This window comes from Salvelinus sp. IW2-2015, linkage group LG31 (genome assembly GCF_002910315.2).
Source record: "Salvelinus sp. IW2-2015 linkage group LG31, ASM291031v2, whole genome shotgun sequence".
Taxonomy (NCBI): Eukaryota; Metazoa; Chordata; class Actinopteri; order Salmoniformes; family Salmonidae; genus Salvelinus; species Salvelinus sp. IW2-2015.
The window spans coordinates 10,791,400-10,817,624 of record NC_036870.1 but is presented as its reverse complement, the minus strand read 5'-3'; the positions used below and the strand labels follow the sequence as shown (position 1 = coordinate 10,817,624).

Sequence of the window (26,225 nt, the reverse complement as noted above, 5' to 3'; positions counted from 1 at the left end):
ACCTGGCTAAGGGCTGTTCTTAAGCTTGATGCAACTTGGAGTGCCTGGATACAGCCATTAGCGGTGGTATATTGGCCATATAACACAACCCCCCGGGGTGCCTTATTGCTATGTAATTTGAACAGTAAAAAGTAATTTTCTGTCATACCTGTGGTATATGGTCTGATATAAAAAGGCTATCAGCCAAGCAGCATTCAGGGATTGAACCAGGTTTATAATTGTAATTAAATCCCTTGTGTGCATGTGCATAACTATAGATAAATCAGACAGGAGAGTTTGAGTGATAAAAATTGGTCAGAGGTTTTTGAAATCTCTGAGCTAGAAACACTCAGACAAACTTGAAAAAAAACGAATGTTAGGCTATTTTCTGGCAATTGTGTCAGATGTTAAYACTACAAACCGTTATAAATGGCCCGTTTGTGAGATTGGCTTGTCATTTCAATAGGCATAGGCTACAGACAAAAATCTGGGTTTATCAATTCAACTTTGCCATGGTTTGCTTAGATAAAGGTAGTTCCTGATAGGCCTACATCTCATTTCATATAGTCTACAGTAGCCTAGACAAGATGAAGGTAAAATGTCAACTGAACAATTTAGCAGCTTGTTTATTAGAGTTACCAGCCTCAGAAATTGCAGCCCAAATAAATGCTTCACAGAGTTCAAGTAACAGACACATCTCAACATCAACTGTTCAGAGGACTGTGTGAATCAGGCCTTCATGGTCAAATTGCTGCAAAGAAACCACTACTAAAGGACACCAATAAGAAGAAGAGACTTTCTTGGGCCAAGAATCATGAGCAATTACACCGGTGGAAATTTGTCCTTTGGTCTGGAGATCAAATTTGCGATTTTTGGTTCCAACCGCTGTGTCTTTGTGAGACGTGGTGTGGGTGAACGGATTATCTCTACATGTGTATTTCCCACCATAAAGCGTGGAGGAGGAGGTGTTATGGTGTGAGGGTGCTTTGCTGGTGATACTGTCTGTGATTTATTTAGAATTCAAGGCACACTTAACCAGCATGGCTAACACAGCATTCTGTAGCGAAAAGCCACGCCATCCTATCTGTTTTGGGCTAAGTGGGACTATCATTTGTTTTTCAACAGGATAATGATCCAAAACACACCGCCAGGTTGTGTAAGGGCTATTTTAACAAGATGGAGAGTGATGGAGTGCTGCATCAGATGACCTGGCCTCCACAATCCCCCGACCTCAACCCAATTGAGATGGTTTGGGATGAGTCGGGCTGGAGAGTGAAGGAAAAGCAGCCAACAAGTGCTAAGCATATGTGGAAACTCCTTCAAGACTGTTGGAAAAGCATTCCAGCTGAAGCTTGTTGAGAGAATGCCAAGAGTGTGCAAAGGGTGGCTATTAGAAAAATCTCAAATATAAAATATATTTTGATTTTGGTTACTACATGATTCCATATGTGTTATTTCATAGTTTTGATGTCTTCACTATTATTCTACAATGTCGAAAATAAAAAAATTAAGAAAAACCCTTGAATGAGTAGGTGTTCTAAAACGTTTGATGGTAGTGTATATGAACAGAATATGCTTGTCAACAACAGCCAGTGTTTTGGATATTTAAAAAAACAACCTGTAGCCTAATCTGACTACTGTTACCGTCAATCTAATGCGTTCTAACTGACCGGCAATTGCGATAGAGTTTAGATAACTTCAACTGTAATTAACTAAACATGTCCATTAATAATTGCATAATAACACAAGGCTACAACAGTTATAGGCTATTTATTAAATTGGTTTGACAGCCCCATGTAGGCTACACAAGTGGCACATTGATTTGCAATGACTAAATTATATCATAATTTCAACATATTTATTYTATCAAATGGTAGCCGACAATGGTATATAAATTAATAGGCTACTTGATGGCCAACAGAGTCAAATGTATCATTCTCCACATAAAATAACCACYCGAGGGAGTTCCCGAACTTCCATTTAAAATTTCCACTCGGGGGGCACCCGAGACCCAAGAACTGAGCACGCATAAAAACCTTCGCTTGAAGGCAAAGTCTACATTATAATAATTATGTAACGAGCTGTAGTGCGCCCAACGTCGTTTTCCACTACTTTGCCTCCATTATTTCTTGATGTGCAGGAAAAAGTTTTGGAAATAGATGTCCCCATAATTACGATCTAAATAGCCTACCTACAAATGGTAAAACGTAGTCACGATGTGCGCGCGTGCTGCTCTTTCCTCGCGTTCAGTAACAGCGTTAATCACTGCCTGACCGTCAGCAGCAGGTCACAATGAAATATATATTTTTAAGAGAAATGCCATGACGGCCGCGGTGCAAATTASAAATAGCCCAAAAACACGCAACCCGCGACCAATACATTTTCACCACTACATCGTTTTTAAAGTAGCCCCAAACTACAAACATGGCAACCCTGCACAGACAGAAGGGGTAACACTGAACGTTATCTCCACCAAATATGGTAGTGAGAGGAAAGTCCAGTCGCGAGTAGTGGGTAAGGATGGAACTATTTGAAACTGGGCCGCTAATTTTCTCATCGATGAAACATCTGATCTCAATAAATATGTCACGAACACAATGCATTACGTTTTATAGACTTGACGATTTGCCAACGTTTAAAAAAAMTATCTTGTTTAGAAGTGCCAGATCGAATTTAGTTTGTGCACACGCCCACTTCAGAGGAGGCGTTCCCTAACGGAAATATGCAAATACATGATACAAAGCGCCAATAGTATCTTGCTAGCTCGTGCTTGGCTTTGACCTTGCCTGTTCTGCCCACTGTGCTTAATTTGCTCCCACTGTAAACGACACAGATTAACTATCCAGGGTTAGTTAAARTTATCTTTCTTATTACATTAGTATCCACGTGTGAGGATAATAATAAGTACCTTTGTTTTGCGAAATAATGTGTTGTAATTGCTGCATTGTCAAGCATCTACACTTCATGACCAAAGGTATGTGGAGACCTGCTCGTTGAGCATCTCATTCCAAAATTATGGGCATGAATATGGAGTTGGTCCCCCCTTTGCTGCTTTAACAGCCTCCACTCTTCTGGGAAGGCTTTCCACTAGATGTTGTAACATTGCTGCAGGAACTTGCTTCCATTCAGACACAAGAGCATTAGTGAGGTAGTACGTAGTCGGCGTTCTGATTCATCCAAAAGGTGTTTGATGGGGTTGAAGTTAGGGCTCTGTGCAGGCCAGTCAAGTTCTTTCACACCGATCTCGACAAACCATTTCTGTATGGACCTCGCTTTGTGCATAAGGGCCAAAGTTGCAAGCACAGAATCGTCTAGAATGTAATTTTATGCTGTAGTGTTAAGATTTCCCTTCACTGGAACTAAGGGGCCTAGCCCAAACCATGAAAAACTGTCACAGACTGTTGTTCATACACCACCAAACATCACAGTTGGCACTATGCATTGGGTCAGGTAGCGTTCTCCTGGCATCCGCAAAAACAGATTAGTCCGTCGGACTGCCAGATGGTGAAGCCGTGATTCATCACTCCTGCTCCAGAGTCCAATGGCGGCAAGCTTTACACCACTCCAGCCAACGCTTGGCATTGCGCATGGCGGCTGTTCCGCCATGGAAACCCATTTCTTGAAGCTCCCGACTAACAGTTCTTGTGCTGATGTTGCTTCCAGAGGCAGTTTGGAACTCGGTAGTGAGTGTTGCAACCAAGGAACGACGCGCTTCAGCACTCTGTGGTTTCATTTTGTGAACTTGTGTGGCCTACCACTTCATTGCTGTTGTTGCTCCTAGATGTTTCCACTTCACAATAACAGTACTTACAGTTGACCGGGGCAGCTCTAGCAGGGCAGAAATTTGACAAACTGACTTGTTGGAAAGGTGGCATCCTATGACGGTGCCACGTTGAAAGTAACTTAGCTCTTCAGTAAAGCCATTCTACTGCCAATATGTGTCTATGGAGATGTTATACACCTGTCAGCAACAGTTGTGGCTGAAGTAGCCAAATCCACTCATTTTAAGGAGTGTTCACATACTTTTGTATCGTGTGTGAGGATTCAGCATTTGTTTCATAAGGTTTATATTTGGTTTGTGTGTTGTATGCAGGGTTGAGCGGGCAGGACTATGTTGTTCTCTAATCCCTGGTAGTTCCGCCAAGGTACTTATCAAAGTAACTCAATGTTCATCATCACTAACCAGGTTTCCATCCAGCCATTTCATGTGGATGAATTACCTGARGGATGAAGAATGTCACGACCGACCGGTTGATGGAAACAGGATATGCCGGTACAATTTTATAAATGCCGAGAGACAATTTGTTCGTTCAACATGGTGGGATTTTTTTGTGTCTGTAAAATTAATTATGCGAGAAATTGCGGTGGAAACACATTTATGCGCAAATAATGATATAATAACCATCACGCAATTATATGTTGTGTGGTCCTCACAGTACGACTCGTGAAACCATGCAGTTTATTAGGCTACAGATTAAATAAATTATGAACTTKACAGGGTGGTCAAAGTGCACGTGCATGAGTTTGACATTCCTTTCCAATATATGTAACGTTAGAGGGTCTTATTCTGATGACATGGTGATCGATGCTTTGCTGCCGTTTGACAAATACAAATATCACTTTTATCCATAATAATCTCATGTAGGTATCCTACCCGCACTGTAGCTGCGAATTGATTTCTATATAACGTTAACCAAACAGTTTTTCTGAAAATGCAAAAAATCTAACTATTGAGGATAAAAGTCTGTGCGTGATGACATAAAAATAACGTTCGCTGTTATATTCCAATACCGAATGAAAAATACAACTCGTGGTAAAATGTGCATATTATTTTATGCAGATTTCAGAATATTAGCATTAAAATCTTATGATAATTGGATGGAAATATAGCTCATGTCATGCTGGAAAGGTAACGCACTAGCGTGTACTATTATTCTTGAGCACCTATTGACCAAACCACTATTAAAGATTATTTTATTTACATTAATCTTTTTTTTTTTACAAAATGCAAAATGAACAGCTTTACCTTTCATTAAAAGCAAACAACTAAACCAATAATCAAAGTCCTTCATTGCTGAAACAAACTGAAAGCACAGCTTTTCAATTAAATAAGATGCCTCTCAATTCCTGATTAGGACAAGTGATACTTTCAGTAATTTCAATTCACCATGATTAATAATAATTACTATTGTATTGAAGATAACATTGTAATCTTTAGTTGCTCTGGAAGCTGTTGCCATTTCTAAAGAATGTCATTTCAGTTGTTAAATGTAAAATCAACTGCCCTTTTAAAACTGCAATAGTGCGGATAAGCATCACTAACAAAACTATTTGAACCAAGTGAGTTGAAGTGCAGAGATCGCTTAATGAACACATGGTCTGAGCAAAACATGGTGCAATGTTGCGATTTCATTTTCAAGGTAAGAATCAAACATCTCTTAAGGTCGAGTAAAGTAGCATCTCTCAAAACACTCATTTGTATACAACCTTCTCTTTTCTAAGGGAAAGTGTATTTTTATTACATGTACAATAACGTACACAATTTAAGCAAGGTCACACAAGAGACCAGTAGTAATAATAAGAGGTATATCTGTGATTACAGTAGAACTTCACGTTTTAATTAAACCTCTTCTTGGCGCGGAGCTCTTGGAGGCCCTCTCGGCTCCCTGCTTACTTTCTTTCAGCAAAACAGCAAACACACGACCAACAGCATCCCTACAAAACACAAGGAATGTGGGTCTCTCACACAGAATTGCACCTGTTGGAACACCCAACCACCTAGGCACACTATCATAGCAGCTACACCTCTGCAAGCCCTTGGAGGAGCTAACCCAAAGACAAACAAAAAAGGAAACAAATCTTAAGAGTGAAAATGAGTGACATCCCTGATGTTGAGAAAATGAAGATGTTTTTTTTAAACTTAAATATATATAATATATTTATCTCTATAGGGCTGATCAGTCCCCGTTAGAGTCTGTGTCATCATTAATATAGTCTTCCTCTATGGGCGTTTCACCGTTCTCTGTCCCCCACTCATCCTCGTCATACTCAATACTGTCATTATCCTCCAGTAGTTCATTCTCATGCTCAGGCCCACCTGCGGCTGCTGCGGCCTCTGCCCCGTCGGGCTCTGCAAACTGGCCCAGGTCCCCATCTGGCGCCACGTAGCCGTTGTTGTTGAAGGGCACCCTGTCCCGGGCCTCCTCCTCAATGTACACCTTCTGGTGGCACATGGGACACGTGTCCTGGATGTAGAGCCACTTACGGAGGCAGAGTGCGTGGAAGTAGTGTTGGCACGGCGTGATACGTGCCGACGTGGCAAACTCCTGGTAGCATATGGCGCAGACGTCCTCAATGTCGCGCAGCCGTCCACCCTTCACCTCCGGCAGGGAGTTGATCTTCTTGACAGCCGTACGGCGGTTGATGAAGGTCTTCCAGCCGTTCTTGGCCTGCAGGTAGATGTTGAAGTAGGCGTGGAGGCACATCATGCAGGCGCGGATCTTGCTGCCCGCCTCGAACATCATGGTGTAGGCGCCGTTGCCAAACATGATGACGCCAAAGACAAACTCGATGACGCTGCCCGTGGAGCGCACGCAGTAGACGTAGTCGTCCAGCTTCTCCCACAGCACGTTGTAGTAGCCATCCACCATAAAGAGGGCGTAGACCGTCAGCGACACCACCACCTTGAGGCAGAGCTCCACGCAGAAGGCCGTGACGGCGAACAGCCAGGTGTTGAGGGCGTAGCGGTGCCACAGAGTGTAGCTGAGCACAATGGGCAGCACAAAGAGGCAGAGCGACACCAGCAGGACTGGGAAGTGGCGGCGGAAGGAGGAGACGTGCGAGGCACTCAGCGACATGAGCACGGGGTCAGTCATGCCATGGATGAAGTGGAGGATGGCAGTCAGCAGAAGGCACATATTGCGGCTGAGCCGCACCAGCCGTTCCTCAGGGTCCAGACCACTCAGGCCCGTTTGCAGGGCCAGGATGAAGAAAAGAACGGGTGCCACAAAGCCCAGCCGCTTGTCCTCTTCCTCGGTGGAGCCGATGAATGCCAGGATGCTGAGGCCCAGGTAGTGGGCGATGGAGGAGATGACGGCACTCATGCCCAACACGGTCAGTGTAGAGTCGCAGCCGCTGATGATGAGGTTGCTGAACAGGTCCCAGAATACGTCCCACGTCAGGTAGCTGTGTTCGCCGCTCTCGTGCCGCACCACCTTGACTACGTAGACCAGGATGATGGCCTGCGCTGTCATGCGTGTGAGCCAGAAGACACGCAGCACGTCCGGGAAGCGGATCCTCTTCCAGGTGTCCTCCACCAGAAGCTGCAGCCCGTAGATGCGGTACATGTGGCGCACCAGCAGGTAGACGTAGCGGCAGGAGTAGTAGAACCACTTGAGCTTAAGGGCCAGGCACACAGCCGTGTTCAGAGCCAGAGCCAGGCCAGAGGCCACCGCTAGCAGTTGCCGTACGTCCACGGGAAGCTCGATGATGAGCCCCCAGAGCGGAATCATGATATCCAGGACCACAAGAGCAGCAAACACAGACTGAATGTTTAGCAGCACCACATAGCCCATGCCAAAAAGGAGTTGCACCACAGCCATGCCCAACCATAGGGTGGGCCCGTTTCGTGGTAGGAGTCTAAAGCCCAGCGCTGCTTTGTAGTAGGCGCTGTAGAAGTCTATGTGAGATATGGCATAGTAGTTGATAAGAATGGCCACCACTCCCAGGAGCACAGCGAAGAATAGCGTGTAGAACTTGAATAGGGCCTTCTGTGACAACACCAGGACCACACTGGAGACCATGATACCTGAAACAAATTTAAACCATAGTGTCAACATGCCATCAAGTGAAACAGACCATCTACTGTACAAAAGGTCTTGATTTATGATAAGGTTTCGAACTACATTTAGCTGGAGAGGGATCAGTAATTTGGTAGTATCTTACTTTAGGCAAACTACCAACCCTACCGTTGAGCTTGATTACACTGAACTATACTGAGGTCGGAAAACTTACCTCAATGCAGGGATGGGATATGCCACTGTACTCCAAATTGTACCTTTATCCACACTGATACATCGAGAATATTGAAATACTGCTAGTTTTCCTGGAAAACTGCCCTTTTCGTCCTCATACGAGGTAGCCCTAGCAGCCATTATGAAATGTCACGTCACGTTGAACAATGGCTGACACTGCCATTTCAAAATTGGCTGCAGTGTTTACTGTTTGCTAGTATGAGGACGAAAAGGGCAGTTTTCCAGGAAAACTAACAGTATTTCAACATTCTCTATGTATCAGTGTGGATGAAGGTATAACTTGATATACAGTGGCATATCCCATCCCTGCATGGAGGTACGTTTTCAGACCCATATCTCACTTCGGCTCCACTGTGTCTTAATGTAACCATGATTGCATTCCGACCCCAGTGTAGTTCAGTGTAATCAAGCGCAAAGGTAGGGTCGGTATCTAAAAATGTCTGAAAACATTACATAGGTCGAAGTGTAACGATTGACATGTTTGCAAGGAGAGAGAGTAGTATGGTAACTTGCAGGGTAGGTAGGCTGTTTGACAAGGGTCATGCAAACATAGTGTTGGACTTGAGGGCAGTAAGTATGGCCAAAAAGTAACTGTTTCATACACACACTGAGGTCAGCAAACTACCTAGACTTGTTTGTTTGCCTGTGACGTATTGACAGGCCAAAGTGAAGGCCACAACATCAGTTATTTGTCCTGCATTGACAAAACAGGTTTACCCATACTTCATAACTTTACTTACTAGCTACTTGGCCAGAGGCAAATTATCCTACAACACCTGGCTGGTATTCATTTGTCTGATAGCCAATATGTTGGTCATATGCCTGCCTAACGTTACTTAGCTGGCTAGCTAACTGTATTACAAAGCCTAGGGGTAAGGGGTAGGGTTATTAGCTACCTAACTGGCTAACAACTGCAAAGAACATGGTCTTCGTGTTGTTATCACTGGCTCCCGAGTGGCACAGCAGCAGCAGTCTAAGGCACTGCATCTCAGTACTAGAGCCGTTACAACAGAGCCTGGTTCAATTCCAGGCTGTATCACAACCGGCCGTGATTGGGAGTCCCATAATACGGCGCACAGGAATTGGGGTTTAGCCGTCATTGTCATTAAGAATTTGTTCTTAACTGATTTGCATTGTTAAATAAAGGTCAAATAACAAAAATAAAACGGCTTTGGAAGGATTGGGCTGCGGTTGACAGGTGACGCGAGTCAGCCACACTGACGTCTGCAATAGTAACTAGCTAGCTGTCAAGAGGGTGACAGCGGCTCGCATGTAGGGGTCCAAAACGACTAATAAATCTTACCCATTACTCGGATTAAAATCTTGCCCGCTGTTCCGGCCCATCCTGACCCAGGATCATAGTAAGAGTTAAAAATGGCGTCGATAATAAAGATGCAAGGGACTCGAAATGCCACATCCAGCACGGTCAAGGCTTGTTGGCCAATTCGGACATTAGCTGAGGCCATGGCTTAGGGCGTAAGTCCTGGAGGACTCGGTCCCTCCGTTTAAAGATTTAAAAACTCCAGCTCCTCGCTTCTTTTGGTGTCAACTTCCCACACGTTATTTAACGGGGTCCGTACAATCCGCCATCTTCGCTGCCCTCCTGTTGCTATGCAAAGAACGCGGAAGTAGCAACTTTTTTTAAACCCTCGTGACGTTTTGGACGTCGAAAGGTGTAGTCTGTGACGTATCGACGTGCTTTATCAAAGATTTTTATAACTAACCCAAGATAGACCAGAGCCTGTCTTTTCCAATGGGAGTAATTTTATCATAGTGGATAGAACAAGCAAGGAGATGATGGACGCTCAAGCACCAGCTACTGAGATGCTATTGGCGCGTTGTAGCATTGATTTGCATATTTGTCTAATCTGTGAAGTGCGCATGTGTAATAACTCATAGTAAACTTTGGCAAAGGGTGAAGTCTACAAAACGCAGTCCACTCTTTTTGTTACATATTTTAGTTTTGGAAACATTATACTGTATGTAGATCAAATGTTTTATTGATGAGAAAATGTGCAGAATGTCGGCCAAAATCCATCTCGCTCCATCTTCCCCGCTACCGGCCACAGGGCCTCTTCCTCTCATCACCATATTTGGTAGTGAGTGGAAACGCCAACCGGATGCTTCACATTTAGACATCTGGCGAAATATCTGGCGTATTCTTCTATTTGTGGCCATATGGCGCTTTCTGCCGCGTTCACGTGCTAGTCGGAAATAGGATACTTTTAATTTTATTACAATAATACATCAATACAAATAGGTACATGGGAAACACAAGGGGCGGCAGGTAACCTAGTGGTTAGAGCGTTGGCCCAGTAACCTTTAGAATCCCTGAGCTGACAAAGTAAAAATCTGTGGTTCCGCCCCTGAACAAGGCAGTTAACCCAGTTCCCAAGTAGGCCGTCATTGTAAATAAGAATTTGTTCTAACTGACTTGCCTAGTTAAATAAAGGTTAAAATACTTATACTTAAGTGATAATGCCCTCGAATCCGGTGTTTGGAGGACATATTAGCATGGGTGTTGTTCGGGCCGGGTTCGAGGGCATTACCCCTTTTATACAACACATTAAAATAACGATTTACATTTTTATTAAAAACGTTATTTTGATTAATTAATTCATACTATTTCACACTTCCACAAGATAGTCCTGATACAAATCTAGGGTTGCTACCCAAGCCGGCTGGTCGTTCGTTCTATTGATTCGGTTGCCAGAGACCCTACCCAGTCGTTCAGTCTTTTTGTTCTGTATCTATGGACGCGACCCAGTTGTTCTGAACAACAGTGTCCTAACGAGAGAGCACATTTACTATGCCAGGCGAAACCGTGCCTCATTAGCTCAATGTTATGGATGTATCCAAATAAATGTTGCAACAAAACAGTTTAAACAAATGCAGCTACTGTTGTTATTCTGTCTGCACCGTTTGACATGACCGTAAGTTAGCCGTAGTTGGCTAGCTAGCAAGCATGGGATAAGAACATTGCCAGCCAGTATGGCAATAGGACACTGTTGTTCAGAGGAGCTAGCCAACAACACAGCTAACACAATAACTTCAAACTGAAGCTGAAAAGACTAGCAAACTAGCTGCACTTTGTTTTACCTTTTTTCTATTTACATTTCTTTGTACATATATATCCATAAAAATAATGTCAGCTGATTTATGATTTCGACTGGCTGAGAAACGCTCCCTGCCTCTCTCGTCCCGACATGTTCATTACTATGGGACATTTGGGAGATCAAATGTGAATATTGAAACAATTTTGCAAATGTCAGAGACAGACAGCAAGGTTTATACAAATTTTCAGATGTTGAAAACAAAATGTTAGTCTAAAATAGATGTGAGATAATGTCTAGATTATTTTTATAGTGGAGATCAAGTTTATAACGTCCCTCCCTGGGCTGATGAGACAGTGGATTGCACAGTCAGATGGAACYGAGCAAATAGGCATTTTAAGGCCATGCTAACTAAATTCTCCATGCAAAGTTGGTGATAAGGCATTTCTGAGGACTTCCCTGATTGACACCAGCAAGTGCTAACATGAGCAGTTGGAGCCTGTTGGCAGATGGTGTAAACATAAACTACTCTTGAAGAGTAGCATGAAATGCTCTTCCTTAAGGGCAAAAGGCATTTTCAAATTAGGTCAGGGAAAATGTATTTTAGGAAAAGTAATCAGCCTCCAGTAAAGAACACTTTCATAGTGGTGTTGTAAATGATGTTTGCCATCTCCACAGGATCCTCATTCCTTGCAGCAGCCATGATTTCAAGCACTTGTCTGGAACAAAGGATAAAAAGTGATTGACATTACAAAAAGTCAGATATCATCCTGAACAACAACACAATGAGATCACAGGGCTAATCAATTCAGCTGGTAATGCTCAGATTAGCATGAATGAATGAACAAGTCCAAGTTGGGTCATCACTGTAACATACTATATGCTAACGAGACCCCCATATTTTGTACAATCCCTTTCAACCTAGGAACCAACTGACATACATGATATGGCAAGGCTCGTTCCTGTCCTTCAAGCAGTGTCCTGCCTCCCATTTCTTCTTGGTGGGAAATGTAGTTTTGATGTGCTTGGCCCCCGCATGAGTGTTCTTCACCCCACACCATGGAGCATCTAGAAATGAGAGGAGAGCATTCACTCAAACTAGCATTCTCCCAATGTTCTGAAGCAAACGGAGACAGATTAATATAAGCACTTTCTCTCAGCAGAGTCACAAACCTGTCTCAATCATCAGTCTTTCACTGGGAATGGACTTCATCGCTTCAATATTTGCTCCTGTTTTCAAAGAACTGAAATGGTGAGAGAACAAAAACAAAGATTTGGATTGAAATAGACAATATTTACACAGGTCACTATTCTGCATAATAACTTCTCAACCTCAAAATGATCTCACCAGCCGTTTATGCCAATATATAGATCCAGGTCAGTAAGGGCAGCAGCATCTTCTTTAGTTCCATCAAAAGAATGGACCTGGTAGATTTGAAAAGCATTTAATGACACTCTGATTTATAACTTTTCTAGGGGTCAAGGAGAAATAATGTATTCATTACATGAATGGTTCTCAACTACAAAATAACATCTGATTGAGACATTTCCTTACCACACCTCCGACACATCTGTCTCTGTTTCTCTTCATGATGTCTGCCAAGAAAAACAATGGCAATATAAAACATTAGCCATTGTCATGGCATCAAGAGGCAGATGTTGTACATGTGTGAGACAACAAACATACCAAGGAAATCCTTATGCGAGTTTCTGCAGTGAAGGAACATTGGCAGTTTGGTTTCCTCAGCCAAGTCGAYCTGCTTCTCAAAATACCTGTCACAGGGAAAAAGTGGTTTGATGCACTTATAATCTTAACTTTTACATTTTTCCTTTTGTTAAGTGCAGTACATTATTTGTATTGGTGCAGTCTATAAACATTATTCTAAAAGAAAAAAGGTAACTCACTTAATTTGAGTTTCTTTTGGACAGAATTCCAACCTGTCAAAATCTGTGGTGTTGAGAGCAGAGGCATATAGTGGGCTAAATAACTTGACCCATTTATTGTACATGTACCAGTATGTTGAAACTGTTAACAACACTAAAACATACATGTATAACAGGGACTGTTAAGAGTTGGAGATGATGACAATATATATGGCTGCCAACCTACCTAATCCACATTCTCCAATGGCCACCACCTTGCCCTTGTTTGATGTTGCCAACTCCCTCAGTGATGTGAAGTACTGATCTGGTCCACTCTGTTCAAACTCACTGCAGCGTGTTGGATGACATCCAACCGTACTGTAAAATTCCTCTGTGCATAGACAGAAATTGTATGACCATAATGAAACTGTTATAACTCTGATAGCGCTGACAAAATGTATTAAACACGAGTGAATAATAATTTTAATCCTAGTCATTTTGATACATCATCATTACCTCTGGACTCTGCTAATTTGAGGGCCTCCTTGCTGTCTTCAAGATTTCCCCCCGTGATCATGAACTGTAAGCATTAAGGAACATGACCCAGGGCTCTCCAACCCGGTTCCTGGAAAGCTACCCTCCTGTAGGTTTTCACTCCAACCCCAGTTGTAACTAACCTAAGTCAGTGTATCAACCAGCTAATTATTAGGATCTGGTGCCGTAGATTAGGGTTAGAGTGAAAACCAACAGGACAATAGCTCTCCAGGAAAAGGGTTGGATAGCCCTGATATAGGCTATTCACACAATATTATATTTATGATATTGACATGAAATTAAACATTGACACAAATCTTACCTTTTGGACTCCAACTTTGACAGCACGGTCAATTATCTGATCAAAGTCACCTGCAAAAAAAAATGTAAATAAAAAAGTTGACCAATTTATGAGTATATAACTAGGCAACAATGAAGTACAGCCTAGTAAATGTAACGTAGATACATACATATTGCACATATCAGATCAGATGTTTRATTTGGCAGTGTTATGTAGCCGCAATGCATGTTCAACTCACACGTACCTTGGTGTTTTTGATTTCCTCTGTAAACTCCTCGAAACATAGGGTCTGTTAGGTTAATACCGATATCTGTGGAGGAGAATGGCATACATAATCATAACTCAGAAATCATATATATCCCCTGCTTTATAGGCATCCATGTCTATAGTAAGTACTAAGCAGCTTAGTACTTACATAATACATAATATACACAAGACAACCTTACATCACGTTCAGCTTTACCACAAATAGGCTCATCAGCAATTTTGAACCGTGTATAAAGTTAGGCTATTGTAAAGTGGCACAGTAACAATAGACCATCTCTGATTCTATAGATGATTCTGTACAAGCTTCCATGTACAGCTAATGTAATGTAATAACGTATTGTTCCTTCAAGGGGCATAGTTTAGAAAACTGGCTAGACTAGCTGTCGTTCTGCAGTTGTGGTGGGTTCTGTAAGCTAAAATAGCTAGCAGTAGTACTGTACATTCAGCAACACCCATTTCTCTAATTTAGACAACGTATAGTTGCTTGTAGTATCTGGCAGCACTGCTCAATCCGATCCCTGGTAACGTCTTACCTATAAATTTTAAGTGTGCCATCCTTGCCAGGCTGCTGAAAGAAACTCCACATGCAATTTTGAGCATTTCCCATAATTCTACAACCTCATACACAATTACCATGTATAACCAAATAGATGCGCATATCTAATATTTACCTTTGGCTAAGGTGACGAAAAATGATAACGAAAGGAAATAGTATGTATTGTGTATTATTACAGCCACTATAGATCATTATCAGATATTCTTTGCTATTATCAATATTGCTAAAATAGTAAAAATGGATATTACGCATCACGTAGGTGTAAACTGTAATGSCAAATCGCAGACATCCAATGTCCCACAATCCTCATCGCCYGCGAAGGTGACAGGGGACAGAAAAAATGGCAACTGCGTACCTTACTCACCACCAAAAAGTCTTGAGGCTGTACAAAAAATCCTTGAGGCACCTTGAATCATGGTGTATTTTTAGGTAAGCAAAGTAGTTCTCGTTATGGAGTCGTATTGAATAATGTGCAATGGTCTTATCGACTGCATGGGACCAACTAGCTAGCTGGCTAGGTCACCCTCTGTTTACCCCTGCGCGGTGCTAATGTAACGATACGCTCTCTGACATGCTATAGTAGCTAGCTGGTGGATAAACTATAAATTAGCTAGCTATCTGCTCGATTCAAGTTGGTGCTTGCCTCTGTACTATGATAGCTAATGTGTTTAGCTAGCTGTCGACCATACACGCACAGTCAGTGTAGCCTGTTGTTGTTGACATCAACCGCGGCACCACCTAACAGTACTAATTTGGATTACAGGGATAAATACCGCTTCTACGCGTGCATGATGAGGGCACGCTTCGACGAGGCCAAGGATGAGAAGGACATGGTCAAAGCCACTATGATGCTGAAGGCAGGAGAGGAGGAATTCTGGTCTAACCAACACCCCCAGCCGTACCTATTCCCTGACTCTCCAGGAGGAACTTCCTATGAAAGATATGAAATGTACAAGGTAACTAAATTAGAAGATTGTCCAACARCAGGATGTGCATTGTGTGTTACGGATTAGGGTCCATCTTTTATCCTGGGATTTACAGTATTACTAGTTAAGTACACAAGGGGGCACCAAAAAGATGCATAAAAGCCCATTGATTGGGCGTCTATTACCAACAATGCAAACAAAATTAGCACAAGTAATAGCAAATCTCCATGGAGGCTGCTAGCTGAATATGATAACGAGCGCAAATGAAAATAAACAAATTACAAAGACAGGCAATCCAGCTCATTTAGTTATACATATATACAGTACCAGTCAAAAGTTTGGACACAGCTACTCATTCAAGGGTTTTTCTTTATTTGTACTATTTTCTACATTGTAGAATAATAGTGAAGACATCACAACTATGAAATAACAGATATGGAATCATGTAGTAACTGTAAAAGTGTTAAACAAAACAAAATATATTTGAGATTCTTCAAAGTAGCCACCCTTTGCGTTGATGACAGATTTGCACACTTGGCATTCTCTCAACCAGCTTCACTTGGAATGCTTTTCCAACAGTCTTGAAGGAGTTCCCACATATGCTGAGCACTTGTTGGCTGCTTTTCCTTCACTCTGCGGTCCAATCATCTCAAACCATCTCAATTGGGTGAGATTGGGTGTTGTGAAGGCCAGGTCATCTGATGCACCACTCATCTCTCTCCTTCTTGGTCAAATAGCCGTTACACAGCCTGGAGGTGTGTTGGGTCATTGTCCTGTTGAAAAAACAAATTATAGTCCCACTAAGCGCAAACCAGATGGGATGGCGTATCGCTGTAGAATGCTATGTTAGCCATGCTGGTTAAGTGTGCCTTTTAATTTCTAAATAAATCACAGACAGTGTCACCAGCAAAGCACCATCACCATTCCTCCTCCGTGCTTCACGGTGGGAACCACACCATGCGGAGATCATCCGTTCACCTACTCTGCGTCTCACAAAGACACAGCAGTTGGAACCAAAAATCTAAAATTTGGACTCATCAGACACAAAGGACAGATTTCCACTGGTCTAATGTCCATTGCTTGTGTTTCTGGGCCCAAGAAGAGAGGTTTTAGCGACTGCACTTGAAGAAACTTTCAAAGTTTTTGAAATGTTCCGGATTGACAGACCTTCGTGTCTTAAAGTGTTGATGGACTATCATTTCTCATTGCTTATTGGAGCTGTTCTTGCCAGAATATGGACTTGGTCTTTCACCAAATAGGGCTATTTTCTGTGTACCTAGTCACAACACAACTGATTGGCTCAAACGCATTAAGAAAGAAAAGAAAATTCCACAAATTAACTTAACAAGGCACACTGTTAATTGAAATGCATTCCAGGTGACTACCACATGAAGCTGTTGAGAGAGCCAATAGTGTGCAAAGCTGTCAAGGTGGCTACTTTGAAGAATCTCAAATATTTTATATTTCAATTTTAACACTTTTGGCTGTGTTATTTTCATAGTTTTGATGTCTTCACTACAATGTAGGAAATAGTAAAAATAAAGAAAACCCTGGAATGAGTAGGTGTGTCCAAACGTTTGACTGGTACTGTATAGGAGCTACTGAATGTCATTTTTGTCGAGTTTGGACATTTACAAAGCGAATGTGAACGAGAGACATTGTGCAAATGAACAAAGTTTTGTCTAAGAAGAACAGTACAGGCTCTGAAGCGCATGGATTTTATTACCGGCATAAGGCTTGTTTTTCTTTTGAGGCCAGGAAGGAGCTGGTACGATGTACATTACTGTCGGTTTTAGATTTTAGTGATGTTATATATTTGCAGGCCTCAGCTAACCCTGAGAGCACTTGATTCAGTGTATCATGCAGCCATCAGATTCATTACAAATCAGAAACGTCTAACACATCATTGGATCTCTACAGCGCTGTTGGCTGGTCGTCATTGACCTTGCGTAGGCTTATACACTGATTTATAAGGCCATCATTGGTAAAATGCCATTTTATCTCTGTTCTTTTTTAGTCAGGTCAGTAAATAAATATCAATTACGGTCCCATTCTGATTTGCTTCTAACAGTACAGTACCAAAAATTAGAACAGGTCATGTAGAAATAGTTTGTAACATTTTAAAATGTGATGGTGGAGTTTAAACACTTGGATCGATGTATATATCATAGAAGAGTGTAATTGTTTTTTAGGCCAGCTGTTTTTAGTCAAGATGTTTTGTTTTTAATGTAATTGTTGTACTGTATGTGTGTTTATAGTTTTGTTTAATGTTGTGTTAGTGTATGTAAGTTTTGTCTGAAACGTTGTTCCCCCTGCTGCTATTGGACCAGGTCTCTTCTTGGAAAAGAGATATTATCTCAATGAGAAAAAACCTGTAATAAATAAAGAAAATAAAAAATCTAATGTGTACACGCTGTGCCTGTGCGGAGTCTGGAGTCGCTAGAGCAACGGTCCTGCCTGCTCTGCTTAGAAAAGAGGTGGCAGGAGTAGACAGGCGAGAACGGACAGGACAAAAAACGCAAGGAAACCACGCAGTGGCAGCTGTACAGATAACTCATCCAAAGGGCATTGATTCTCAAACACGGCCGATGCGAACACTGATGCCTTGTGACCTTATTAATTCAGCCACTTGTTTAGATAAACTTAGGGGTCGTGTTAACTTGCAAGTTTACACGGAATTCTTAGTTTTTCATTTTCTCAATCTAAAGGCACAACCCAATATCTTAAGTAGCTGCTGCTGAACAGGTTATTATAGCTGACACATTTTCATTTTCAAAAAACTACTTCATATCGAAGGACTGCATTACGGCCTGCACATGCGCAGTTCGGCACGAGAGACTGTTAGAACCGATGACGTTTTTCTGTGCATGAGTTTAGCTAGCCAAAGTCGCCATGACATCCAAGCTTGATCTGGGAATTCTATTGGAGAAGCAGTTTTCATATTTCTTGTATTCTGTTTTTACAGGTCCCCGAATGGTGTCTAGATCACTGGCATCCGTCAGAGAAGGCCATGTATCCTGACTACTTTGCCAAGAGGGAGCAGTGGAAGAAGCTGCGAGAACAGAGCTGGGCAGGAGAGGTGAGTTAGGCTACAGTCCCTTTTCCATGAAGTGAAGAATTCTGTCCATTCTCTGTGCTAAAGAAAGCATCAAAGTTAAAGAATGCATGGTTTGATGTTCACCAGTGGGTCTGTTTTTACATTTAGTAGTTTAGCACTCTCTTATCCATTGCGACTTAGTACATTCATCTTAAGATAGCTACTTTAGAAGAAAAATTGACTTACTATGACTGTGATATGTGGTCGTCCCACCTAGCTATCAGAAAAGTCACTGCTAGTAGGGGGGGGGAAGCCAAGGGCAAGTGTTAGTTTACGAAAGGTACTTTTATTTTATATCTTTATATTTGCCGACAAGTACACTCCCCAACCTAAATCCTCCAAAAAGGGTCTGAGTTGGAAGTCTGGAAACGTTTGATTTATGCAATGTTCGTTCAAGTCACATTTTCTTTGAAGTTCTTAAATTACTTCCCTCCTGTTGGATTAGAAATATGACAGATTAACAAACGTTCATATGAATTAAATAACCCAATGAATCAATTGATTATACTCACTTCAGACCTTATCAATCTACATCAATTGTTGAAATTTGGACTGTTCTGAGTCTAAGGTGGTGTCATCTCTCGTTTCAGGTTCATCAGCTGCAGGAAGAGACCCCTGCCATTGGGCCCAAGACCGAGGCCCTCCCCCCGGCCCGCAAGGACGGCGACCTCCCCCCTCTGTGGTGGCAGTARGTCACCCGCCCCAGGGAGCGCCCCGTCTAACAGCCCCCGGATGACACTACCTGGTGATAACTCCATAGTGGCACATGGCAGCTCACCACGGTACCTACTACCACACAACAGCATGCAGATTCACCTCCTGGTGAATTACTATCCATCTGTAAAGATAATTATATAATGGAGTCGTTTTGGAAGAAGTTGCAGTATGTTTTGTCAGAAGATATTCCACCCTGCCTGAATTGACAYTAATTATTTAGTAGTAAAAGCAGGTGACTTTCAAATGTACTGTAGATGTACTTCTTTTCCTGTACAAGGACATCTGTTTAAATAAATATGGAAATGATTCATGTGTCTCTTGATATGCAGTATTGGCATTGTAGTGTTGAGTATCTTGAGCAAGTGATACCAATTTTATGATCTCCACTTATAGTTAGGAAATCATACTACAACAAAGATGAGACTTGATATGAAATGTAGAAAGCAGAAAATCAAAGAAACACTTCTAGAACCTTTTTCAACAGACGCACATTCTGCTACATCTTTATTTTTAGCTGAAACAACTGTTACATAGAAAATAGGAGACAGAATTCCGGAACTGAACAATAATTATCTTAGACAACGTCAGAGGTACAGAAAGAGGTCAACTCTGTCCAAACATGTCTCTAGGTCATCAGCAACAGACTCACAAGGCTAAAGTACTAGTGTGTGTCAATCTAGACCACAATCTGCGTCCCAATGCTCCTTAATTTCCTCACCTCTTTTCCCTCATGTCCGTGAACTTCAAGATTAACACTATGTTTACATCATATTACTTTTACCTGTCACATATAAGTAGGCTAAGTCCTCTTGAATCTGACCATGAAGAAAAGGAAATGAGAGAAGGAAACCGTTGCAGACTATTGGGACAAAACCTCGTATTTGCAAGGTGTGAGTCTGACCAAAAACTAACTTTGATTACTTCTAACCATTTAGCATACATAAGATTTAGCAACGTATCTTTACACCAACGGCTGTACTTTCGAAAAATACTACAGTATATTACAGCTAAGTTTTACATGGACAATATCAGACCATTTGTATAGAATAATTGAGTTGTGAGCCATACAGGATTTTCAGCTTCATATGCATGTCGTTGCATCGGCCACACTTTAGTTTCCCCTGTCTTGAATGGAAAAATAATCAGGCTGCAGTCACTATGCAGAAAGTCAAACTGCTCTCAAATGGGGGAAATGTATTGGGATAAATAGGTTCAGTATAAAAATGAGCTTTAACACATTTGAGTAAAAAATAACAAAAAAAACATGCATTACTCGATCTCATTTAAACGGGTTGTGTGTTTGACAGTGAAGCTGGTCTACAACACCACAAACAAAGGTATGGCGTTCATGAAAAATTATAGTGGAAGATATGACAATGTTTAGAATGTCTACACATATTAGGCCATGTCATCTTGTGAAATACTTTAGGTAGTCGCAATAGTGAATTCTGTCTTCAGTTCACGGTGCTGAACACAAGCTCACAAACTCCCCTATGTTACCTTTCACTTTTGAATATTTTTTGGGGACATATTCTAATACTATTAGTTTGTTTTCACGTTTCGAATGACTTCTAGTTACCAGTGATCACCACTAGCTTTCACAGAGTCTACTAGTATTTTCACAGCAGTACAAGCACTTGTTACGTTTTCCAGTTATATTTGCGTATGAATCCTCTGTATACCATTTCAAAAACAGGAAAGTAAAGTCACCTATTCTATAGCCACCAGTTAATGAGTGCTTGCACTGACACCAGAGATGCATTCAAGGTAGAAACCTTTGCAACATATTACTATTGACAAATTATGTGACACACGTTGACAACCACTCATTCGATTGTTAGTGTGGCAAGTCTTTGCGTCCTTCTTTGCTGACCAAGAAGCTTCCTATTGACAGTGGGTTGTATTTATTCTCGCTCTGAATCTTTGGCGGTCTAGTTTATTAGGGTGCAATTAATTGGGGTAGAACATGCAATTTGATTTATTTTTCAATGGCAAAAGAAAATGGATAAAACACTTGCTCTTACAGGAAAGTAAAATGTTGCTTTCCATTGTGGTTATTTCCCTATGTACCCCTCTTCTCCATACAGTCTTACCTTCTACATCTTTCTCCCTCCAATCTTGTTTTTGTTGCTGTGGTTTCACAGAAAATATTAATCATATTCAGTAAAATAAAGTAATTTAAGTTAATTCAGCTCTAAGTCTTTTGGCACCTTTCATGACAATGGACGGCTAAAACAAGAAAGTACGAAGAGGAGCATTGAACACGAAACATACAAACGCATCAAAATATAAATATGTACATACAAATAAAAGATTATATATTTTCCGTCATTTGAAAATAGTCAAAGCAGTTGTCGCTCCGTTTCCCTCCTCCCCAACTTTCCCGTGTATTTTCACGCATCTAGACTCCCACCCTTTTCTTAAACCTATGTGTGAAGACACAGATACTGTATGTGATTCAATCTGCTACATTGAGGGGCAGTGGACCTTGCACACTAAGCCTCACACTATTCGCGGCGCCGACCGGTCGTTGGATGCCGTCTTCTTCAGCTTGACCCCTCGCCTTATGGCCAAGAGCACATCTTCCCCCTCGCCGCACCCGGGCTCCTCCTCCTGAACCTCCGGCAGGGCCTCGCGGTCCCACTCTGACAGCCTACTACCAGACTGAGGTGGGGAAGTGGGAGAATCGGAGGGGGCCTGAGTGTCCCAAGTTGCCTTGGAAGACACCAACCCGTTGTCAGCCGCTGAAGAGAGTGGGCTCCGTGGGCTCAGTGGTCCCCCTCCCTCACTCTCTCCTCTGAAGAACACCCCGGGGTGCTCGGGCACAGTGGGCGTCTTGACGGGGATCATGGGGGGCTTGACAGGGATGGGGCCCAGACCCAGGCCTCCGGAGGGCCGGCGCAGGTTGGGCTTGGAGGAGGGCGTGCGGCGGATGGTGGCCACCCCGGGGGTGACAATGCTGGCGGGGGAGGGGGCTGTGGTGGGGATGCCCGCTGTGGAGGCCGGCCGCTTGGCATGGAACATGCGGCGGTAGGACTGGCTGATGTCACTGTTGCGGGGGATGGTGGAGGACTTGTCGAAGTCGGGCTGGTCTGACTCCTGGTCACCACCCACGGAGAAGTAGTCGTAGTCGGACACTGGCAGGAAGAGATAATATGTGGATGAGGATCATTGTKACCTACACATACAGTACACTTCAAATACACATTTTTCATCCGTATGGATGTTAATAAGAACATGCCATTAGACAGAGGTTCAGATCCTTAGTCAAAACACGACTAACACRTACTATTGTTCACTATAATTCAAAGTGAGTGGATCCCTATCAAATATCCATACATTGACCTTCTACTGTACATATTAAGGACTGACGGCGATTACCCCTAACATGCAGCGGGAGACACACATACACACTACAGTACCTTGTGAGGGGATGGTGTCCTCAGAGCAGCAGGGTGTGGTGTTCTGGGTGCTGTAGCCACTGGAGCACTGCAGGGAGTCCCTGCTGGAGCGCTGGATATCCAGCTGCAACCCGCGGGCCAGYGCCAGGGCCAGCTCCTCATGGGCCTCCGCCTCCTCCTGCCGACACACACATATTAAGACGTATAGCTTATACATACCTATGCAATATGGGCCCTATTCAGACTTGGGATAAGTTGACTTTAAGGACATTTCCTGCCACTTTTCAACCTCATTSATTAACTCCAGCACCATACCAGTGTCTACATATCTGAAAACGGCACGGTCTATGATCTGTGGTTAAGAAGATAAGACGAAAGGTCCTAAAAAATTCTCATCTGTGACATCACAGAGTAGGATTACAAGTTTTTAACGAGGGAGGATATTTTCTGGCTCCCCACGTCACCGTGAATCTCATAGTGTTTGAAAATCACTGTTAATAAAATGTTGTAACATTTTGGTGATGTCATCGGGTATATTTTATTCTACAAAATTTAGAAATGCGCCGTTTTCACATACAGTATGTAGACAATGGTATTGTGATGAGATAATGAAAATGAGATTGAAAAGTGGGGGAGTAAACCTTTAATATGGACTTAAGTAAAAAAATGTTGACCTAAGTCCACATTTTATGAAGTCCATGTTATCTCAAGCATACAGCAAAATACATATTAAAACACATATTTCACACCATCCAGACAACCGCATTTAACAGCCACACAACAGACCTGGGTTAAATACTATGTCAAATACTTTTAAAAACTTGAGCTGTGCTTGATTTAGTTTTCCTTATAGTATACAGTAAACATTTGACAGGTCTGTCGTACAATAAAATACACACATGGCATTCACATGGTCATAAAACACATTCATATACTGTACACCTCTACATTAAGGATATAGGTATTAGCATCCACGTGTTTCTGTAATTATGGGTGTAGCTGATTCATGATTTCACCTGCTGAGAAACGCTGCCTGCCTGCCTCGTCCCGACCCCTACACGTTTATTACTATGGGACAGCTGGAGATCGAATTTGAATATTTAAACAATGTTTTTTTTAAATGTCGGAGAGATTATACAAATCTCCGCTTTGAAAACTAAATGTTAGTCTAAAAGAAATGTGAGATAATGCCTAGATGCTTTTTATAGTGGAGATCAAATGTTTAAATTGATTGGCTGAGCTGATGGAACAGAGTAAATAGGCATTTTAACTTCATAGATTTAGCCGGTGGTAACTTGTGGAATAGATACCGGCTGGAATGTGGTTTTAACCAATCAGCATTCAGGATTAGACCCACCCGTTGTATAACTGCATTGGTGCCCTTGGCTCTCTGGGGCTCATCCCCTGGTGTGGTGGCCTGGGGGCTGCTGGGATCTGGAGTCTCCCTCTTCTCCTTGGTCCTCCTCAAGGTGTTCACCATGGGCTGGTCGTAGGGCCCCGGCTTGGCCCAGTCCTACAAAACACAGAGAGACAAAGCGCTTAAGCAACGCCCGCCAAAAATAGCTCTGCTCTGTTGTGTAGCTCTGATAGCTCTGTTGTGTTCATTACGCAAGAAACGGAAGAAAAAGGACTGAAACTGATTGGGCTTTTATAGCATTCATGCCTTTATGAATGACATTTATGCTGTATGATTTCACATATAAAGACTTGCATAATGTAACCGGAGAGTGTTTGCAATCTCCCTGTGATTGTGAGATGTGATTGTGAGAAGTGATTGTATCAGTGTCTGATCATCCACAGAGGAGACTGGAAGAGAAGGAGGAGAATAAGGAAGGAGGAAGAGGAGGAGGCGGTCGATAACAGAACGGACGCACCTTCCAGGTGAGGACCTTGGAGGAGGGGATCATGCCCGGTCCCAGGGTGCAATAGGGGGGGCTGTCCACCGGGAGGGCGGAACCTGGTCTCGACCATGCCCACTCGGGGGAGGTGGGAGAGTAGGAGGGCGAGGCGAGGGGGGTGGAGGGGGAGGATGGAGGGAGGTCGGGGTAGACCTCCTGCATGCCCCCGCCAGACAGATATGGGGCTGCGGAGGGCCCGTGATGATGATGATCATACCCGTTTGACAGCTGAATGTGAGTGGAGGACAAAGTGACACAACAATGAGAAATCATAAGTCAAAATGGCAGCTGCTGGTGATGAAAAAGGAAGGTCAAAATAATGCACACAACTGAAATCAGATGGAATCTAATAACATCAAATCCTGGTAGCAGACACCTGTGTCATGTTCAGCAGGTACATTTTGAAACAAAAGAGAAACGGAGAAGGTAGGCTACTACTCGTCCAATAAGAATGCTCCTGTATTTGAGGCCCGCTGAACATGACGCTGTTGTCTATGTGACAGGAATGAGGGAGGTTTGATCAACCAGCAAAAGTGCACCTAGTGTCTAAACGTGTGTTCACCTGTTCCACCCTAGTGCTGGAGCAGGTCTCCTTAGAGGAGGCAGGTGAGGAAGAGGAGGACGAGGAGTAGCTGCCCTCACTGACAGGCTGGCAAGTCCTCAGAGACGGCGAGGATGAAGAGCCAGAGATCTGCAGCAAAGCCGTGCAGCAGGACAGAAAGGCGCACACACACACACCACACACACACACACACACACAAATATACATGAAAAGATTCACAGGTACACACACACACACACACACACACACACACACAACACACACACACACACACACACACACACACACACACACACACACACACACACACACACACACACACACACACACACACCACACACACACACACACACACACCCAACAGACAGACAGATTCACATAAAGAAGCAGTTCAAAATAGAGCAGCCACAAGAGAGACACGTAAAAAAGACAAGACGCACAGACAGAAGTACAGTGAACAAAGAACAGAAGAAAACATTCTGGGTTCGCAACATCGATAACAAGGAAAAACATATGAAACTTATCGTACAAAAACTATAAGCACTACGGCGAAGCATGAAAGTTATGCAAATCAGCATGACTTGTCACACACTAAACAGCTAACATACATGCAAGATGCCAGAGATGTGCAATGGACTGTATTAATAATAGTAGAGTCATACAGCAGGTGCTGAGTCTAAGGTGTGGGGGGGGGGGGGGTCGGATTGAGCGCTTCTGTAAACACCTCAGAAAACAGCGGAGCTGTTCAGCCACTAAAAGCCTTCCACATAGCACAACCATTTCAGTGGTAATTAGAGCTACGAGGGCATTGTTTGAGTTGAGCAGCAACAAAGCAGGCATATACTTCCAGCCACCACTGAGACCACACAAGCCTTATCTTGTATCTAAGCAACACTGTAGTTGTCATACAGGTATACAGTACGTAATCTACATGATCTACGTGCAGTGACTAAACACACACTAAACACACACACTCATCGAGATCTATCTGCACCGTTTCTCACAGTGACGCCACCTCTGCTGTCTCTAATGAGCTCC

The 26,225-nt window shown here is 42.8% G+C and overlaps 4 protein-coding genes across 5 annotated transcripts in view; 1 reads left to right on the top strand and 3 right to left on the bottom strand.

The window, feature by feature from the left end:
- Nucleotides 1–4,936: 4,936 nt before the first annotated feature.
- On the bottom strand, nt 4,937–9,835 carry rnf139 (ring finger protein 139). 2 transcript variants are annotated; one of them, XM_023976438.2, is made up of 3 exons: nt 9,316–9,835; nt 6,077–7,786; nt 4,937–5,694 (listed from the first exon to the last, which is right to left on the bottom strand). In XM_023976438.2, exons 1-3 carry the CDS (start codon nt 9,476–9,478, stop codon nt 5,660–5,662), a joined length of 1,908 nt encoding a protein of 635 aa, XP_023832206.1. In that variant the 5' UTR covers nt 9,479–9,835; the 3' UTR covers nt 4,937–5,659. The 2 variants fall into 2 exon arrangements, with proteins under 2 accessions (XP_023832206.1, XP_023832205.1); XM_023976437.2 differs by having other exon boundaries at nt 4,937–7,786; nt 9,316–9,830.
- Nucleotides 9,836–10,227: 392 nt separating this feature from the next.
- On the bottom strand, nt 10,228–14,646 carry tatdn1 (TatD DNase domain containing 1). Its single transcript, XM_023975830.2, has 12 exons — nt 14,564–14,646; nt 14,008–14,073; nt 13,785–13,834; nt 13,445–13,508; nt 13,176–13,319; nt 12,971–13,013; nt 12,753–12,838; nt 12,621–12,661; nt 12,414–12,490; nt 12,239–12,309; nt 12,007–12,133; nt 10,228–11,784 (listed from the first exon to the last, which is right to left on the bottom strand). The coding sequence occupies exons 1-12, from the start codon at nt 14,628–14,630 to the stop codon at nt 11,682–11,684; spliced, it is 939 nt and encodes a 312-aa protein (XP_023831598.1). The 5' UTR covers nt 14,631–14,646; the 3' UTR covers nt 10,228–11,681.
- Nucleotides 14,647–14,879: 233 nt separating this feature from the next.
- ndufb9 (NADH:ubiquinone oxidoreductase subunit B9) lies at nt 14,880–19,634 on the top strand. Its single transcript, XM_023975831.1, is given in 4 exon segments — nt 14,880–15,015; nt 15,350–15,542; nt 18,478–18,591; nt 19,200–19,634. Coding segments are annotated over 4 exon segments (528 nt in total). The 5' UTR covers nt 14,880–14,926; the 3' UTR covers nt 19,332–19,634.
- A 164-nt stretch (nt 19,635–19,798) lies between these two features.
- LOC111955609 (protein MTSS 1) overlaps nt 19,799–26,225 on the bottom strand; it is a 47,352-nt gene continuing 40,925 nt past the window's right edge. The window contains exons 12-16 of the mRNA XM_023975829.1: nt 25,188–25,316; nt 24,602–24,853; nt 24,085–24,240; nt 22,749–22,905; nt 19,799–22,463 (exon numbers count right to left, since the gene is read on the bottom strand). Coding sequence (XP_023831597.1) covers nt 21,829–22,463; nt 22,749–22,905; nt 24,085–24,240; nt 24,602–24,853; nt 25,188–25,316 — 1,329 coding nt within the window. The 3' untranslated portion in view covers nt 19,799–21,828. The remainder of the gene's footprint in view (nt 22,464–22,748; nt 22,906–24,084; nt 24,241–24,601; nt 24,854–25,187; nt 25,317–26,225) is intronic.

Coding starts and splice junctions, on each gene's coding strand:
- rnf139 (XM_023976437.2), bottom strand. CDS start 9,478: ATGGCCTCAGCTAATGTCCGAATTGGCCAACAAGCCTTGACCGTGCTG. Junction 7,787..9,315: donor GATTTTAATCCGAGTAATGG/GTAAGATTTATT, acceptor AATTTGTTTCAG/GTATCATGGTCTCCAGTGTG.